General features: G+C 39.9%; 1 protein-coding gene across 1 annotated transcript in view; it reads left to right on the top strand.

Annotated features, from left to right (window-relative positions):
* Nucleotides 1-13,469, top strand: part of gabrb1 (gamma-aminobutyric acid type A receptor subunit beta1) — a 572,898-nt gene that overhangs the window by 221,085 nt on the left and 338,344 nt on the right. Inside the window, 1 exon segment of the mRNA XM_028801915.2 lies at nucleotides 11,143-11,363. Within this exon segment, the coding sequence (XP_028657748.2) occupies nucleotides 11,143-11,363 (221 nt within the window).

Below are 13,469 nucleotides of genomic sequence, written 5' to 3'. Positions count from 1 at the left end.
ACTATTACCGCATTTAATTCCCTTCTCCATTTCTTATTTACCTATATATTTATTTCTCCCTTTCCTTTGCTTAATGTTGTCTTATTAAAAAGCCCTAAGCAATTCTCCTTTAGCTAAGCTCTCCTTCTCAGGGGTGCGGTTTGATTTGTCTTTAATTTGTTTGGTTATAAATTGATCTATTTGTATGGAATGATTACAATAAAAATTAAAAAAAATATATATTAAAAAAAAATAAAAATTTATTTGGCCTCATGTTCAGTGAAATGCGTTGACATTAATTTAGAAAGATAAGCTCAACTAGATTTGAGCGATTTATAATGCTGCAGTGGTTTTTTAAATGTCTATGAGGGCTAAAGAAGTATATACATCTATGTGGCCACAAATGTGACCTGAACAATGAGTCAATCATATCAGTCACTATACCACCATGCCTTCATGAAATAAAATTATATGAGTTCACAATTCTTGGAGTCCTTTATCTCTATCTCTCTCTCTGCATCTTCAAAGCTCATATCACTATAACTAACTTAAAACCCACTGAACATATGATGCAAGGAATCATTGTTATATATGTGGGGGACGAGCCTGTCCCTGTTACTACTCAATCTGATCTACATAGTGAGGAGCATAACATGCATAGTTCAGCAGTGAAGAAATAACATACAATGAAGCTATGCAGAAATACATAGTATTTGTATAATATTCTCATTATGGTCAGCTAATATAGCCCTCAAATACATGCATACGTTGTAAACTATTCACAATTGTGTGAAGTAGGTTGGGCACCACCATAGTGCAAGATGGACTATGTGTGAAACGTGTGAGCATGGATGATGCAAATTGAGCAGGTAGTGAAGATTGGCTAGTGTTATCCCTATCCAACATGATTGCTACAGCTCTGTGATGTCACTCTTCACAAAACACCACATGGTGCTGCAAAAAAAAAAGGCAACACAGCCAATTTTCAGGGCAAACTTCAGTGAACAAGGTTACTGGAGAACCCAGCAAATTTGCTACAAAAAACGCTTCGTGAAATTTCGCCAATCAAAAATAGTTGACAGTAACAGTTCTTTCATACAATCACACTTTAGTGAGAACTGTTCTCCCCATATTTTATGCTGAGATTTAAAATTCCCTAAAAACATATGATACCATTCACACACTGTTTAAGGTGAATTAACCAAAGAGTTTTTTTCCTTATATAGTCATACCACTGGGGTGCCATTGACCAAGAAAATAAATGATTCTAAAATGTTCACCTTGATAAAAGAAGAAATACTGGATTAATTCTCTATAATTTTTTTTAATTCACTTTAAATTAGTTCACTTAAATTCAAAAAGTACAAGTTTATAGTCATACACATTCTTTTTCGAAAATGTCCTTTTATTGATTTATTTTACAAGCTGAAGCAAACATTATGATAAAATGAAGGTGGTAAAATGTAGCATAAAGCAACATGCTTTCTTCAAAATGCACTGTACATTGAAACACCACAAATGATGCTACATATGACATCTATTTATTCTCAATCCTTGCATTGAAAACCAACCCCCAGAAACATAAATCATACATTTTAATTCACTTTCTCTCATTCACTTTCTGTGAATAATTGACTAGAGCTGCCTCAGGTCAATCATTGACTAAAGAGCTATACTTGCAGCTATTTATATTTGCTTGCCATATCTGTATCAGCATGAGGGAAAATGCTTTATGAGGGTAATTTCTGCAAGTAAAAAGCACAGAAATATATTAATTAAGTCATTTACAATTAAATGAATATGCAAGGAAAAATGTTTGCATATGCAGTCGAAGTTCATATTAAGGAACTACATTTTGAATGTATATATTACCTACAACATCTTACAAATAATAATACTTATATTATTTTACCTTTAGAGCACATACAAACCAAGGGACTTGCTCAGGGTTACAAAGTGATGATTTGGAAGTTAGATTTCAAACAAACAGCTTAGTGTTTCTGAGCCAAATGCCTTAACCACTACACCACACAGTCTGTGTTCTGAATGACAGACTTCCTGCTTTGTATACAGATGAATAAAGGTGTTAATGCTGAGGCAAGTAAGAATTTTGGAATTCTGTTTTTTTCTTTGAGCAGCCATCATACTGCACTAAAACAACTTCAGTTTCTTCTTAATTTTTATATTATATTACACTTTCAAGATTTAATCCCAGAATAGGATTCGGGTGATATAGCAATTACAGCTAAAATGGAATAGTAAAATATATACAGTAATCCCTCCTCCATCGCGGGGGTTGCGTTCCAGAGCCACCCGTGAAATAAGAAAATCCGCGAAGTAGAAACCATATGTTTATATGGTTATTTTTATATTGTCATGCTTGGGTCACAGATTTGCGCAGAAACACAGGAGGTTTTAGAGAGATAGGAACGTTATTCAAACACTGCAAACAAACATTTGCCTCTTTTTCAAAAGTTTAAACTGTGCTCCATGACAAGACAGAGATGACAGTTCTGTCTCACAATTAAAAGAATGCAAACATATCTTCCTCTTCAAAGGAAACAGAGAGTAAAGCAAACAAATCAATAGGGCTGTTTGGCTCTTAAGTATGCGAAGCACTGCCGGTACAAAGCTGTTGAAGGCGGCAGCTCACACCCCCTCCGTCAGGAGCAGGGAGAGAGAGAGAGAAACAAAGTCAAAAATCAATACGTGCCCTTTGAGCTTTTAAGTATGCGAAGCACCGTGCAGCATACTTAAAAGCTGCACACAGAAGGTAGCAACGTGAAGATAATCTTTCAGCATTTTTAGACGAGCGTCCGTATCATCGAGGTGTGCGAACAGCCCCCCTGCTCACACCCCCTATGTCAGGATCACAGATAGTCAGCGCAAGAGAGACAGAAATAAAAGTAAGTTGGGTAGCTTCTCAGCCATCTGCCAATAGCGTCCCTTGTATGAAATCAACTGGGCAAACCAACTGAGGAAGCATGTACCAGAAATTAAAAGACCTATTGTCCGCAGAAATCCGCGAACCAGCAAAAAATCTGCGATATATATTTAAATATGCTTACATATAAAATCCGCGATAGAGTGAATCCGTGAAAGGCGAAGCGCGATATAGCGAGGGATCACTGTATACAACATAACATTATACTCCTAAATCAATTTTGATATATAACATGAAAACTAAATATATTCACTTTTGGATACTATCATAATTTGGAGCATGTAACAAAATGTTCGGTTTGAAGGGAAGCAATAAGACAAAATTCAGCAGTAAGCTCACCAAAACAGAAGTTTTATAGTAGAGAGATACACGTTCGGTAAACCAGAGTTTGCTACAGGCGTTTTTGTACTACGTATAGATAGATGACTAGGTGGTATGCATCTTAGCTTGAAATTGCATTAAAATGAGGGCGCATTTTGAAACAGCTTCTCCAATAAAAGTAGGAGTGAAAATTGGATATTTAGTGTAGGATCAACTCAAGTATGGTGAATTATGCATCAAGTATTCACGCTGTTTGGAGAGATCACTGAGCTTGGATTACAGGCATTTACTCTAATGCTGCATTGTTTCACTGCACTGCATGTCATTTATTGGAAACTGTACAAATATGTCTGGTGCTTTACACTTATATGTTTATAAGAATAATTACAGTATTTGAAATTTATGTGTAGTGGTAATTTTTTGACATTGAGTTTACTTCACTGAATTTAAGTGTTATGCTTTTACTTGAAATCATTCTGAATAATGCTCAACCATAAGAAGAAAACTTTAAAACATAAAAAAATCTGTACATATTAAAATTATTAATTAATAATGGAAACTTAATAAAAGCTATATGAATTGTATAAAGATTGCTTCCACAACTCTTTAAATTCTTGATGATTTTAAGTGTCAAAAAGAACTGGTGTACTGTGTTAATAAAAGCTACTAGCCGACGCCTACCATAGCATATGGCGGTGTAAGAATAGGAACGGAAAACGGTGAGAAAGGAATTCAGAAATCAAGAAGAAATAAATACTTCTTGAAAGACGCAGTGTGCATGTAGAATTTCCGGCCAAGCAGGATTACATGTGAAAGTGATAAATAAATTTACATACTATGGCTATGGCATCCTGATAGTTTTGTTGCATCTATCTTGGACTTCCTGGAAATGTGGACGGTAATATGATCATTTTGCCTACATGTACGTTGTTATTTTCAGCGTTTGCTTGCAGTGCGTCTTATAGTCCTTTGTATTGTTCCACACGCAGATGTTGTTGATGTACTCTGAGATAGTTGAGACGCGCGCCCTCTGTTTTAACACACGCATCTACGACGTACTGTAGGAATAGTTTGCCGCTGAAGTGCAAAATACTAAATGTATTCCTCATTGCTAATCTGTACGTGTAAAATTGGCATTGAGTAAGCCTTATTCGCTTGGCAGTTCTTTTATCGGGAACATGTTGTAAATCTTTGTGCCAACCAATGTCTCCATAAGGGAATAAAAGTGGGTAAACCATAGGATCGCAATTCATATTGAGCGTGGAAATCTGTTTACAGGAGTTGCCAATGGGATAGATGCAAATGTCCCTTTCGGCAGGCGTTTCGCCATCTTCTCCGACGAAAATTGCTGCAACATCGGTGTGACATGTTGGGGCATTGTATCGTCGTAAATCCTGCCTAGGGTTTTCCTTGAAAACCATTCGTAGAGATGCTGTTGGATTGGACTGAGCGGTTTCATGCATGTGTTAGTATGATTTAGCGAAGCGGTTGATGGTTCTGAGCATGCAGTCTAGCTGGAGAAGTACATTTTCGCTGCATGCAGTTTGCTTTATTTTGTAAGTGTACTTCAGTAGCTTGCGCTGTGTCAAAAACATACAAAAGTCCATATCCTGGAGAGGTAGAAGTGTTAGCGTATAGTGGAGAGGTTTGATGATAAATTTGCCCGTGTATTTTAAAATAGTATGGTCTGTGGCCAGGAGGTTGAGTTATCTATGCACCCATGGAAGCAAACGCTAGAGAAGAGTTGTATTCTCGAATGAGTTCACGATAATTTTTAGCTTCTGATGTTTGCTGTGTAAGAAGCTGTTGTAACAGGTGGCTCCCGCAAAGGTGGTAAAGGTACTTTACAGTTGTGGCAGCACCTTGAGTACTTGTTGGATGTATTACACTCAGCAGGCCAGTATAGTGCATGACATGGAAGAGGACGAATGGAATCGAGAAATGCCGTGTTGGCTGCGTGTGGGCGGGACCGGTTTTGAAGTGGAAGCAGGACGAACCAGAAGAGAAATATATATGAGATGTTTCTTCTTCATTTATAGCTAGCATATTATCACATATTAAATTTTTGTTTTATAACTATTGACAGTATTTCTATTCAGCTTTATTCTATTGATTCCCTTTTTCTGTAGAACCTACAGATGTGAAATGCAAGAAATATATTACTCTGATCAGGAAGGCCTTTTAAAGCATATAGATTAATGTTATTGTGTATACCTTAGTGTGAGCAGTAAACAAGCTTTCTAGTCAGTTAACACGAGTTGTTTCTTCTTGTACATATGAATTTTCTGTCATTGAGACATTACTTAAATGTAAACCTATTGTGGTTAGATAGGCTAATGAGTAAGGATTACTAAACTTAATAAAAAAAAATACCAGTTTATTTTCTAATGCCTTTTCCAGTGTAAGATTAGAAGTATAAGTATCTCTGAGTATGCCCAGATATTGAGTGACATCTTATTCAGGTTTATGTTCTGCCCTATATCTGTGGTGCCACAATAGGCTTCAGCTACAGAAACTTCTATAGTGTAAAAAACTCTTCAGAAAATTGATGGATGAATGAAGATTTAATATGTATTCTAAATAGTTTGAAAGAACTGAGTCACATTCATTACATTAAGATTAGCAAAATATCTAGACAATTTCATTGCCTTTTATTTCAAAATAAATTCACAAAGATTTGTAAAATATTACAGAATCAGTGGGTTTAATGTAACACGCCTTTGAGTAAAACACGGCGGCGCGGCAGTAGCACGCAGCGGCCGCTCCGGAGCAAAAACGGTGCTGTTGTTTACATTTTTTATGTGTAACGTGTTTATTTTACTCTATGTATGGATATCGTCGCGACTGGTGTTCGTACATACAACCGCCAGACACTCTTCTACCTAAACAAACCGGTTAACGACATCCATGATGAGCTGCGGGAAACGCTACGCGACCTCGGCTTGCTGCGCGAACCAGGCCTCGAAGCCTCGGCGTTGCCTGATGCCGGCAGCCGGAGAAGGGGACATCGGAAGCGGTGCGCGAGGAAGCGGAAGCGCGGAAAGCGGGCGGGAGTCTGTGCTAGGCTAAAAACAAACCCTAGCCGGCCGGCTCTCCCGTCCATCATCCTATCCAACGTCTGCTCCCTGGACAATAAACTGGACTACATCCGACTCCAGCAGGCTACACAGCGTGAGGTTAGAGACTGCTGTGTCTTTGTTTTCACGGAGACATGGCTCAGCGACAAAGTACCGGACGCTGCCATTCAGCTAGATGGGCTAGCCTCGTTTCGCGCCAACAGAAATGCAGCTCTGTGCGGTAAGACTTGCGGTGGCGGCTTGTGTGTTTACATCAACGCGAAATGGTGCAAGAACTCGGTGCTAGTTTCTAGTTATTGCTCATCGCTAGTGGAGTTTGTGACTGTTAGATGCAGACCTTTTTATTTACCACGGGAATTCACCACCGTTTTCATTATCGGAGTGTACATTCCACCTGGCTCTAATGCTAAGGAAGCGCTATGGGAACTGTATACAAAGATCAGTGAACTGCAAAATACACACCCGGATGGACTGTTTATTGTTGCTGGAGATTTCAACCATGCAAATCTCAAGTCAGTGCTTCCTAGATTCCATCAATATGTGGACTTTGCAACGAGAGGGGAAAACACGCTGGATCTTGTTTACACAAACATCCCCGGCGCATATCGGGCTGAGCCCCGCCCCCACCTCGGCTACTCAGACCACATCTCTGTTATGCTAATTCCAGCATACAGACCACTCGTCAGGCGTTCAAAACCGGTTCTGAAGCAAGTGAAAACCTGGCCAGCAGGAGCCATCTCTGCTCTTCAGGATTGTTTCGAGAGCACTGACTGGAACATGTTTAGGGAGGCTGCAACTTACGGCGACTTCACTGACTTGGAGGAGTACACTTCATCAGTGACCAGCTACATCAGTAAGTGCACCGATGACGTCACTGTCTCCAAGAACATCATCTCACGACCCAACCAGAAACCGTGGATTACTGCGGAAGTGCGTGCACTTCTGAGGACCCGAGACTCTGCCTTCAAAGCGGGAGACAAGGTGGCCCTTAGAAGAGCAAGGGCCAAACTCTCTCGGGCCATCAGAGAGGCGAAGCGCGCACACGCCCAGAGAATCCACAATCACTTCATAGACAGCGGCGACACACGGCGCATGTGGCAGGGCTTACAAGCCATCACACACTACAGGACGACATCACCTGCCTGTGACGGTGACGGCTCCCTCCCAGATGCGCTGAACAACTTCTACGCTCGGTTCGACAGGCAGAACGACGTGGCGGCGAGGAAGACCACCCCTCCTCTGAACGACCAGGTGCTGTGTCTCACTACAGCGGATGTGAGGAAAACTCTACGCAGAGTCAACCCACGTAAAGCTGCTGGACCAGACAACATCCCAGGCAGAGTGCTCAGAGAATGTGCAGAACAGCTGGCAGACGTTCTTACCGACATCTTCAACATCTCTCTGAGCAGCGCCGTTGTTCCCACGTGCTTCAAGGCCACCACCATCATACCCGTGCCCAAGAAGTCTTCTGTGTCCTGTCTCAATGACTACCGTCCTGTTGCACTTACACCCACCATCATGAAGTGCTTCGAGCGGCTCGTCATGAGACACATCAAGACCCTGCTGCCCCCCTCACTGGACCCACTGCAATTTGCGTACCGTCCTAACCGCTCAATGGATGACGCCATCTCCACTGCACTCCATCTTGCCCTCACACACTTGGACAAGAAGGACACATACGTTCGAATGCTGTACATAGATTTCAGCTCAGCATTCAACACGATCATCCCCCAACAACTGATCGGGAAGCTGAGCCTGTTGGGCCTGAACACCTCCCTCTGCAACTGGATCCTGGACTTTCTGACCGGAAGGCCTCAGTCAGTACGGATCGGGAACTGCACCTCCAGCACCACCACACTGAGCACTGGTGCCCCACAAGGCTGTGTGCTCAGTCCCCTGCTGTTCACACTGCTGACTCACGACTGTGTAGCAACACACAGTTCAAATCACATCATTAAGTTCGCTGATGACACGACCGTGGTGGGTCTCATTAGCAAGAACGACGAGTCACCGTACAGAGAGGAAGTGCAGGGGCTAACGGACTGGTGTAAAGACAACAACCTGTCTCTGAATGTTGACAAGACAAAGGAGATGGTTGTTGACTTTAGGAGGACACGAGGCGACCATTCTCCGCTGAGCATCAACGGCTCCTCTGTGGAGATCGTCGACAGCACCAAATTCCTGGGCGTCCACCTGGAGAAGGACCTCAGCTGGTCCCTCAACACCAGCTCCCTACACAAGAAAGCCCAACAGCGTCTCTTCTTTCTGAGAAGACTGAGAAAGGCCCAGCTCCCACCACCGATCCTGACCACCTTCTATAGAGGAACTATCGAGAGCATCCTGAGCGGCTGCATCACTGTCTGGTTTGGGAATTGTGCCATATCGGACCGCAAGACCCTACAGCGGATAGTGAGGACAGCAGAGAAGATCATTGGGGTCTCTCTCCCCTCTATTGAAGACATCTACACCACACGCTGCATCCGCAAAGCCACCAGCATTGTGGCTGATCGGACACACCCCTCTCACACACACTTCACCCTCCTGCCATCTGGAAAAAGGTACCGAAGCATTCGGGCACACACATCCAGACTGTGCAACAGTTTTTTTCCACAAGCCATCCGTCTCCTCAACAAAAAGGGACTGGACTGATAAACACACACACACACACACAAACATTATCACTTAGCTTAACTCAAGTACCTCAAAACATTGAGATTGGACTGACTAATCAACACAAGCGCAAACACACTGACCTACACTACCAAACTATCGTACACACCAACCTGTAAATGCTTTCTTTTTTTGCACAATATCCATTACTGGACTACTTTTTGCACTAACTTCTTTACTTCCTAATTTTTTTTTTTTTATGCTGCTAAACTAAGGAATGTTTACTGTTTCTCCACTACCTCAACCCATCACCACAACACCATTTTATTATGTTACGTTTGTGTTTTTATCGCACTGTTACTTGTTGCTTTTGTTTGCACATTGCACGTGCACTTTGTTGTCTGCTGTCTGGTTAAAAAAGTCTTCCTTAGATAGCTAGTTAGTTTTTGTTGATTTATGTTGTAATTCATGTTAGGTAATTTATGTTAGGTCAATCTGTCTTGTCTCTGCTAGCCAGCTAACTAGGCCTCTTAGCTAGCTAGTTTAGTTTTTTCTGTTAATTTATGTTGTAAATTTATGTTGCATGTAGCACCTTGGTCCTGGAGGAACGTTGTTTCGTTTCACTGTGTACTAACTGTATATGGTTGAAGTGACAATAAAGCCTACTTGAACTTGAACTACTTGAACTTGAACTCGAACTTGAGTCTGAGATGCCAGTGAATCACAGTGCACACACAAATACTCAAAATTAAAAATTCAGAGTGTTCAGTCAGTTTGACACCATTTACAGTATTTGGATTATGTTTAAGAAGTAAATCACATATGTGAACATAAGTTAAACACACTTAGCATCCTGAACTAGAGCGCAGCCTGAGTCCAAGTGCTGTGAAGAAGAAACATATTTTTTTTCAACCAGTTTTAGATGTTGTAATATTATGGTATTGCATTGGTTAGCACTACTGTCACAGGGGTCCAGCATTCCGGATTTGAATCTCATGCCCCATGTGTAGTTTGAATGTGTGTATATCTCTGTTTTGGTGTTATCTCTGGGGATGCTGGTTTTCATCCCTCATCCAAAAGCACCTAATGGTTAGGTTGATAAGGAATTTTAAATTGGTCCAATCTGAGTGTGGGTGTGTTTACAATTGGGCCTGTGATAGACTGACACCTTGTCCAGGTCTGGTTCTTGCCTTAAGTTTGCTTCTGTCTAGATAGGTTACTCACTACCCAGCACTGGAATTAACTACCTTTGATTTTTTTTGTTATGTTATTCATTGGGCAGTTTTATGAAAAAGCAGATAGCTTTGCACAGCTCACAACACTTGTTACATGTTTGACTATTGGCTAGCAACAGGAAAATTGTGTATATCTGTGTTTTTATTGATTTCTTGTGGAGAATCTTAACTCACAGTCAATAAACATGTTGCTATAATGACAAAACTGTGATCTATGGCAATTTAATGCAATTTAATGTGTACAGTATTTGATCCATAAATGCTTTGGTTGTAGACCATTGCCATAAGGTTAAGCTTTAAGATCACTTGAAATGGGCAAAGAAACAAATTCAGAAATAGGGTGAATGATTGATACATATTTTTGACATTAATGTAATTTCACTTTCATATAATGAAAATCATTTACCTTTTCAACATTCATAAAGCTAAATGTTGCTTAATTTAATTTTGTGCTGATGACTAGCCAAAGGCCACTGGACTTTCCTTACCATTAAAGTCAAAGATTTTCACGTCCCAAAAGTTGTGATTACTTACAGTAAGTTCTTTCTGTTCTACAAATAAAAGTGCTTTCATCAGTAACTAACCCAGTCTTTTTCTGCCACATAAACTTCTGTTTATGTTTCCTATAATCAATTCCTTCATCTGGAGTTGTACAAAATACTACTCCTTGAACTGTTTCATTGAAGTTATGTTGGATATGCTGCATCACAGACACTTGGAGCTCTGTTTTATATAGAGGCAATTTTTGGTGACTCAAAGCTGTAGTTACTGTATTTAGCAATTAAATTAATGACCTGCCTTGACACTTTATATTTTTTTATCTACACTTGGAACTTACACTGCAATACTTGTCAACACAGGCAGTAGCCACGTTACTATGTCAACATCAATCACAAGATTATAGAAAACTGTTTTGTTGAAAAGTCTATTGCAGTTTAATTAATAAAAGTATTTTTCTCTTGTTTCCCTTGTATAGGATTACACACTCACAATGTACTTTCAGCAGTCATGGAGGGACAAAAGGCTTTCTTACTCTGGAATACCTCTCAACCTAACTTTAGATAACAGAGTGGCAGACCAGCTGTGGGTGCCTGACACCTACTTCCTCAATGACAAGAAATCCTTTGTGCACGGAGTTACTGTTAAGAACAGAATGATCCGTTTGCATCCTGATGGGACTGTTCTCTATGGCCTCAGGTTTGTGTTTTCCCTGTTTTGTGATATAGGAGGTTGCGTTGGATACTATAAAAAAATCCTAATTTATTCATTAACAAAATTGTGGCAAAGTGATAAATTATTAATCAAAGAAGCATGGCATGCTTTTGCTATATTATGCTTCTGACTGTGATTATGCAACAGCTCTCAGCCATGATATTTCTTGCTTCCTGTATGCAGTAGTATAGCAAGATATGTGGTGTATAAGTACAGTGTCACTTTATCTTCAGATGCGTTTTTTGCATGTTCATTTGAGGCATCTGTTTCCATCGTTCATGTAAAGGCCTCCTGACCTCTTAAGCATTTTTCTGCCTTAAATTTTAGAAAATCCTTGAAAGGATTGTGTTTTCCTGTTAGACTATTGAATCAGTGCCTAAAAAACTGTGATTCTTTTTGATTCATCAGAAGTCTGTAATTATAGATTGAGTCAGCTTAGTGCTGAGAAAACCAGTAGTTTAATAGTCTCGAGTAGTTCCCTGAAACTGAGCATCAATTGCTATTAATAAAGAAACATATTTTTAAAAACATGTTAAGTAAGCAGAGGAACGGTTTTCTTGTATAACAAAATGTGAGAGATGCACATTCATAACTGTTGTGATGTGAGATTTTACATATAACTTGATGAATATTTTGTATGTCTTTATTTGTAATTTAGGCATAGCAATGTAATTTAGTGTTTACACGCCCCACCCCCCCCCCCCCCCCCCCCCCCCTTAGGAATGGGTCTGTTTGAATTTTACGACAGGATTTGGGGGATGCGTCTTAAACCAGTTTGGCAGTGTTTCTTTGCTAAAGTCATTTCTACCCCGATGGGCTAAGGTGTACTTTAACATATGGTTTGGGGGCAGGTGTTAAGATGTTCTATTTCCCCCATTGGTCTGAAGTATGGCTGTTTGGAATTGGCTTGGTTCAGAAGCCTTTAAGTACTATGACGCCCTATTGGCTGTAGGGGTTGGACAGAAAATCTATATATTTACTTGTTTAACCTCACACTCTCTCTCTTACTAACCAACATATGATGCTAACCTGTGATGATGAAGACAACACAATGAAGAGCACAGCTCAGCAGCCATTTTAAACAGACATGTGGCTGAAAGCTGAGCACTAATGATGCCTTAACTAGAGACAGTTAAGTAACTACAAGTCTGTGTGACACCTGAACTACATATCATCATTTAATCAGGTTGTATGGTTGCCAATATTCAAATATACTTTGCATTTTCTTATTATTTATGAATATTATCAATAATACATTATCTTATGTGTAACTTAACTTCTGCTTGTCTTTTTACTACATCTAATTGCCTGAGGTTATAGATATAGAAGGGAAGGTGGGGATAAGTTATATACAATAGTACCTTATAAACAGTGGTAAGTCTGTGAGATTAGGCATTCTAAGGCTACATATTAATAATACAATAGGGGAAAGTAGAGCAATATATATTACTCTACCAAGACAAAACAATAATTTTTCCATCAAATTTTCCATAATACTGTATTTCAAAGAAGAGTGACAAAAATGCAAAGCTAATGCTTGTATAATGAAAGTATCCCTGCAAATCCCAGAAAAAACTTTCCATTTAAAAAGTGCAATAGACAAGATCAGTGAACAGATGACTATTTGAATATTAATGCAAGGCTGTGCAAGGCTGAATGAAATTATAGGAACCAGTGCTCTAAATACACACGATTTGAAAGAATGAAATCTCTTCACCTATAAAGTACTATGTGTTTGTTACATTTAATTTTTATACACATTTTTATTGTTTCAGGACACTTGAAATATAGCACACAGATACTTCTTGCCATCTGTGGGCTTTTGACAAATCAGTTGCAGCCTTGCACCATCGATGGGTAGCAGGGCCAGCTCAGGTTCAGAGCGACTGGCAAGTTGATCAGTCAACAAATTAACAATGCCACACAGGTGGTAATGGTGGTGTAATGTTTATTACACTTGCCTTTCGACCAGGCAATTTGTGTTTGAATCACACCTGTGACTTTTGACTTTTCTTTAATCATTTACTTCTCTCATAATTTTTGTCATGGCGCAAGACATTCCTAGTGTTGCCATATTGCCTGCAGGGTTAT

This window comes from Erpetoichthys calabaricus, chromosome 5, assembly GCF_900747795.2.
Source record: "Erpetoichthys calabaricus chromosome 5, fErpCal1.3, whole genome shotgun sequence".
Classification (NCBI taxonomy): domain Eukaryota; kingdom Metazoa; phylum Chordata; class Cladistia; order Polypteriformes; family Polypteridae; genus Erpetoichthys; species Erpetoichthys calabaricus.
Note: the sequence above shows the minus strand (reverse complement) of the source record. Positions and strands in the feature narration are given on the sequence as shown.